Below are 6,083 nucleotides of genomic sequence, written 5' to 3' on the forward strand. Positions count from 1 at the left end.
GGGTTGAGGCGAATAGTATCGATGTATTTAAGGGGAGGCTGGACAAGGATATGAGGGAGAAGGGAATAGAGGGTTATGCTGATAGATTTAGATGAGGAAAGACGGGAGGAGGCTCGAGTGGAGCATAAACGCCGGCACGGACTGGTTGGGCCGAATGGCCTGTTTCTGGGCCGTATATCCTGGGTAATCCTCTGTAATCAACCAGCCTTTCTCTCCTCCCGCCCCATGTCAAATATTTTTATAACAGATAAACAAAAGTATTGGAACAATTTTTTTTTAAAAGGAATGCACAATTATTTTACTGACTTTTCTCCCGGAGTTTTCCTGGCAGCAGAGTAGTCCCTGGAGAGGCGGGGTGCTTGCCCCGATTGTTTACTGATTTGCAGGCCGTTCCATTTCCAGCAATTGTGCCTTTCTTTTTAAAAAAACATTACTTTTGTGAGAGGAGGCCCAGGGAAGCCGGGGAGAAAATGACGGGATTTCACACCCTGACCCCCACCACCCAAAAAATTAAAAGAATGTGGGAATAAGATTAGACCGTGCAGCTCATGGCCTGCAGTTTCCGCCCATCTATAGGCCTCCCTGGGACCGCTCACGTCTCTCGCTCCCGCCCAATCACCAAGCCCTGTATTCATTCTACCGTCTTTGGGACTGAAGCAGAACTTTCAAATCTAGTGGGCCTTAAATATAAGCCAGTCGCGACTAAATCCGATCGGGCGTTCCGGAGAAACTCCTTTACCCAGAGAGCGGTGAGAATGTGGAACTCGCTGCCACAGGGAGGGGTTGAGGCGAATAGTATCGATGCATTTAAGGGGAAGCTGGATAAACACATGAGGGAGAAAGGAATAGAAGGATATGGTGATGGGGGTGAGATGGAGAGGGGTGGGAAGGGGCTGGTGTGGAGCATAAACCCCGGCACGGAGCAGTGGGGCATAAACCCCGGCACGGAGCGGTGGGGCCCAATGGCCTGTTCCTGGGCTGTAAATACTGTGTGATTCACTGCAACATAATCCCGGGCTGTACTGAGGGGGTGTGGCATTGTTGGTGGTGCCGTCATTCGGGTGTGACGTTAAACCCGTCTGACTTGTACGACGAATATTGCCAGCGAACCCAGTTGGGCAGACAGGCCTGCCGAATACGGCCACTTCACTCACCTTCCTCCGCTCGCGCTCCTCTGCGTTGAAAAAGAAGCACTGGGCATACTGGCGGGGGGGGAAAACAGACAAAGAGAAAAAAGTTATTTGCTTCAAGGAGTACGAGAGTATGAAGAAACGTTCACGGCCAAACGGCTGGGTACAAATACTGACAGGCCGAGAAATTGGCCTCCTTTGTGCCTCCCGTTATTGCCTGCAGAGGGCGATATCGGAGCGCCGACTGAACGACTCCCGCCAAATTCGGTAGAAGGTTTTGCCCCGGGCCCCGGGCCCAAACTTAAGTCCCGCACCCTGTAGCAACGCAGGGCGAAAAACACCGGCAGCTGCAGGAGGCGATCATCGGGAGGCCGGGGGGGAGTTCAGGGGGTCAGGGGTCAGGGCGATGCTCCAAGGCGAAGTGCCCGAGGTAAGTGAAACATTTTTGGGTCATTGCTCCGTTTGATTTTTTTTTCCAGCTTTCTCCCCCGCGAGGCGCCAGCCCGGGACCGTAGCCCGGGGCAACGGGCTGGTGGGGCCGGATCACAGCTCTCCTCGGGGACCAGGGTAGGTTTGTCCCTTGCAGAGCCCGCGGCGATGGCCTGTCCCTTTAAGGGAGGGAAGCAATCTCTGATCCCGTCAGCGCTGCTCACCCCCCGCCCCGCCTCGCCCCGCCTCGCCCCGGGTCACCTCGCCCCGCCTCACCTCGCCCCGCCCCGCCTCGCCCCGCCCCGCCCCGCCTCGCCCCGCCTCGCCTCACCTCGCCTCGCCTCACCTCGCCTCGCCCCGCCCCGCCTCGCCCCGGGTCACCTCGCCCCGCCTCACCTCGCCCCGCCCCGCCCCGCCTCGCCCCGGGTCACCTCGCCCCGCCTCACCTCGCCTCACCCCGCCCCGCCTCGCCCCGGGTCACCTCGCCTCGCCTCACCCCGCCCCGCCTCGCCCCGCCTCGCCTCGCCCCGCCCCGCCCCGCCTCGCCCCGCCTCGCCTCGCCTCGCCCCGCCTCGCCCCGCCTCGCCTCGCCCCGCCCCGCCTCGCCCCGCCCCGCCCCGCCTGACCTCGCCCCGCCCCGCCCCGCCTGACCTCGCCCCGCCCCGCCCCGCCTCGTCTCGCCTCGCCTCGCCCCGCCCCGCCTCGCCCCGCCCCGCCTCGCCTCGCCCCGCCCCGCCTCGCCCCGCCCCGCCCCGCCTCGCCCCGCCCCGCCCCGCCTCGCCCCGCCTCGCCTCGCCTCGCCCCGCCTCGCCCCGCCCCGCCCCGCCTCGCCCCGCCTCGCCTCGCCTCGCCCCGCCCCGCCTCGCCTCGCCCCGCCCCGCCCCGCCCCGCCTCGCCCAGGGCCACCTCGCCTCGCCCCGCCCCGCCTCGCCTCGCCCCGCCCCGCCCCGCCTCGCCCCGCCTCGCCTCGCCTCGCCCCGCCTCGCCCCGCCTCGCCTCGCCCCGCCCCGCCTCGCCCCGCCCCGCCCCGCCTGACCTCGCCCCGCCCCGCCCCGCCTGACCTCGCCCCGCCCCGCCCCGCCTCGTCTCGCCTCGCCTCGCCCCGCCCCGCCTCGCCCCGCCCCGCCTCGCCTCGCCCCGCCCCGCCTCGCCCCGCCCCGCCCCGCCTCGCCCCGCCCCGCCCCGCCTCGCCCCGCCTCGCCTCGCCTCGCCCCGCCTCGCCCCGCCCCGCCCCGCCTCGCCCCGCCTCGCCTCGCCTCGCCCCGCCCCGCCTCGCCTCGCCCCGCCCCGCCCCGCCCCGCCTCGCCCAGGGCCACCTCGCCTCGCCCCGCCCCGCCTCGCCCCGCCCCGCCTCGCCCCGCCCCGCCTCGCCCCGCCCCGCCCCGCCTCGCCCCGCCCCGCCCCGCCTCGCCCCGCCTCGCCTCGCCCCGCCCCGCCTCGCCCCGCCCCGCCCCGCCTCGCCCCGCCTCGCCTCGCCCCGCCCCGCCCCGCCTCGCCCCGCCTCGCCTCGCCTCGCCCCGCCTCGCCCCGCCCCGCCTCGCCTCGCCCCGCCCCGCCCCGCCCCGCCTCGCCCAGGGCCACCTCGCCTCGCCCCGCCCCGCCTCGCCCCGCCTCGCCTCGCCTCGCCCCGCCTCGCCCCGCCCCGCCCCGCCTCGCCCCGCCTCGCCTCGCCTCGCCCCGCCCCGCCTCGCCTCGCCCCGCCCCGCCCCGCCCCGCCTCGCCCCGCCTCGCCTCGCCTCGCCCCGGGCCACCTCGCCCCGCCCCGCCTCACCTCGCCCCGCCTCGCCCCGCCCCGCCTCGCCTCGCCTCGCCCCGGGCCACCTCGCCCCGCCCCGCCTCGCCCCGCCTCGCCCCGGGCCACCTCGCCCCGCCCCGCCCTGCCCCGCCCCGCCTCGCCCCGCCCCGCCCTGCCCCGCCCCGCCTCGCCCCGGGCCACCTCGCCTCGCCCCGGGCCACCTCGCCTCGCCCCGCCCCGCCTCGCCCCGCCCCGCCTCGCCTCGCCTCGCCCCGGGCCACCTCGCCTCGCCCCGCCCCGCCTCGCCCCGCCCCGCCTCGCCTCGCCTCGCCCCGGGCCACCTCGCCCCGCCCCGCCCCGCCTCGCCTCGCCCCGCCCCGCCTCGCCTCGCCTCGCCCCGGGCCACCTCGCCCCGCCCCGCCCCGCCTCGCCCCGCCCCGCCCCGCCTCGCCTCGCCCCGGGCCACCTCGCCCCGCCCCGCCCCGCCTCGCCTCGCCCCGCCCCGCCTCGCCCCGCCTCGCCCCGGGCCACCTCGCCCCGCCCTGCCCCGCCCCGCCTCACCCCGCCCCGCCCCGCCCTGCCCCGCCCCGCCTCGCCCCGCCTCACCCCGCCCCGCCCCGCCCTGCCCCGCCCCGCCTCGCCCCGCCCCGCCTCGCCTCGCCTCGCCCCGGGCCACCTCGCCCCGCCCCGCCCCGCCCCGCCCCGCCTCACCTCGCCCCGCCTCGCCTCGCCCCACCCCGCCCCGCCTCGCCCCGCCTCACCTCGCCCCGGGCCACCTCGCTCCGCCCCGCCCTGCCCCGCCCCGCCTCGCCTCGCCCCGGGCCACCTCGCCCCGCCTCGCCCCGCCCCGCCCCGCCTCACCTCGCCCCGCCTCGCCTCGCCCCGCCCCGCCCCGCCTCGCCCCGGGCCACCTCGCCCCGCCTCACCCCGCCCCGCCCCGCCCCGCCTCACCCCGCCCCGCCCCGCCCCGCCTCGCCCCGCCCCGCCCCGCCCCGCCTCGCCCCGCCTCGCCCCGGGCCACCTCGCCCCGCCTCGCCCCGCCCCGCCTCACCTCGCCCCGCCTCGCCTCGCCCCGCCCCGCCCCGCCTCGCCCCGCCTCGCCCCGCCCCGCCTCACCTCGCCCCGCCTCGCCTCGCCTCGCCCCGGGCCACCTCGCCCCGCCCCGCCTCACCTCGCCCCGCCTCGCCTCGCCTCGCCCCGGGCCACCTCGCCCCGCCCCGCCCCGCCCCGCCTCACCTCGCCCCGCCTCGCCTCGCCTCGCCCCGGGCCACCTCGCCCCGCCTCGCCCCGCCCCGCCCCGCCCCGCCTCACCTCGCCCCGCCTCGCCTCGCCTCGCCCCGGGCCACCTCGCCCCGCCCCGCCCCGCCCCGCCCCGCCCCGCCTCACCTCGCCCCGCCTCGCCTCGCCCCGCCCCGCCCCGCCCCGCCCCGCCTCACCCCGCCCCGCCCCGCCTCGCCCCGGGCCACCTCGCCCCGCCTCACCTCGCCCCGCCCCGCCCCGCCCCGCCCCGCCCCGCCTCACCTCGCCTCACCCCGCCCCGCCCCGCCCCGCCCCGCCTCACCTCGCCCCGCCTCGCCTCGCCCCGCCCCGCCCCGCCCCGCCCCACCTCACCCCGCCTCGCCTCGCCTCGCCCCGCCCCGCCTCACCCCGCCTCGCCTCGCCTCGCCCCGGGCCACCTCGCCCCGCCCCGCCCCGCCTCACCCCGCCTCGCCTCGCCTCGCCCCGCCCCGCCTCGCCCCGGGCCACCTCGCCCCGCCCCGTCTCGCCTCGCCCCGCCCCGCCCCGGGTCACCTCGCCCCGCCTCGCCCCGCCCCGCCTCGCCTCGCCTCGCCCCGCCCCGCCTCGCCCCGGGCCACCTCGCCCCGCCCCGTCTCGCCTCGCCCCGCCCCGCCCCGGGTCACCTCGCCCCGCCTCGCCCCGCCCCGTCTCGCCTCGCCCCGCCCCGCCCCGGGTCACCTCGCCCCGCCTCGCCCCGCCCCGCCTCGCCCCGCGAGCCAGGGAGGAAGTGCAGCGCCTGATTTAGAGTTCCACTTCCTGCCTGGAGCCGAACGCTAAATCTCTTAACAGTTTGAAAATGTTAGCACCTGGCGCTACAGCCCCCCCCCCCACCGCTGTAACACCCCCCCCACACATCCCCCCCCCTCACACATCCCCACCCCCACACATCCCCACCCCCCCACTGTAACACCCCCCCCACACATCCCCACCCCCACACATCCCCACCCCCCCACTCTAACACCCCCCCCACACATCCCCCCCTCACACATCCCCACCCCCCCCACTGTAACACCCCCCCCCCACACATCCCCACCCCCCCACTGTAACACACCCCCCCAAACACATCCCCCCCACACATCCCCACCCCCCCACTGTAACACCCCCCCACACATCCCCCCCCCACTATAACACCCCCCCCCACACATCCCCACCCCCCCACTGTAACACACCCCCCCACACACATCCCCCCCACACATCCCCACCCCCCCACTGTAACACCCCCCCCACACACATCCCCCCCCACACATCCCCACCCCCCCACTGTAACACCCCCCCCACACACATCCCCCCCACACATCCCCACCCCCCCACTGTAACATCCCCCCCACACATCCCCACCCCCCCACTGTAACATCCCCCCAACACACATCCCCACCCCCCCACTGTAACACCCCCCCCACACACATCCCCCCCCCCACACATCCCCACCCCCCCACTGTAACATCCCCCCCCACACATCCCCACCCCCCCACTGTAACATCCCCCCAACACACATCCCCCCCCACACATCC

At 75.6% G+C, this 6,083-nt stretch overlaps 1 protein-coding gene across 2 annotated transcripts in view; it reads right to left on the bottom strand.

Moving 5' to 3' along the window:
• Positions 1 to 6,083, bottom strand: part of LOC139230066 (chaperone Ric-8A-like) — a 60,930-nt gene that overhangs the window by 49,193 nt on the left and 5,654 nt on the right. The window contains exon 2 of one of the 2 annotated variants that reach the window (XM_070861853.1): positions 1,155 to 1,202. The exons of the other annotated variant lie outside the window; for it this stretch is intronic. Coding sequence (XP_070717954.1) covers positions 1,155 to 1,202 — 48 coding nt within the window. The remainder of the gene's footprint in view (positions 1 to 1,154; positions 1,203 to 6,083) is intronic. 2 annotated transcript variants of the gene reach the window in all.

Source organism: Pristiophorus japonicus, chromosome 19 (genome assembly GCF_044704955.1).
Source record: "Pristiophorus japonicus isolate sPriJap1 chromosome 19, sPriJap1.hap1, whole genome shotgun sequence".
In the NCBI taxonomy this organism is placed as follows: Eukaryota; Metazoa; Chordata; class Chondrichthyes; family Pristiophoridae; genus Pristiophorus; species Pristiophorus japonicus.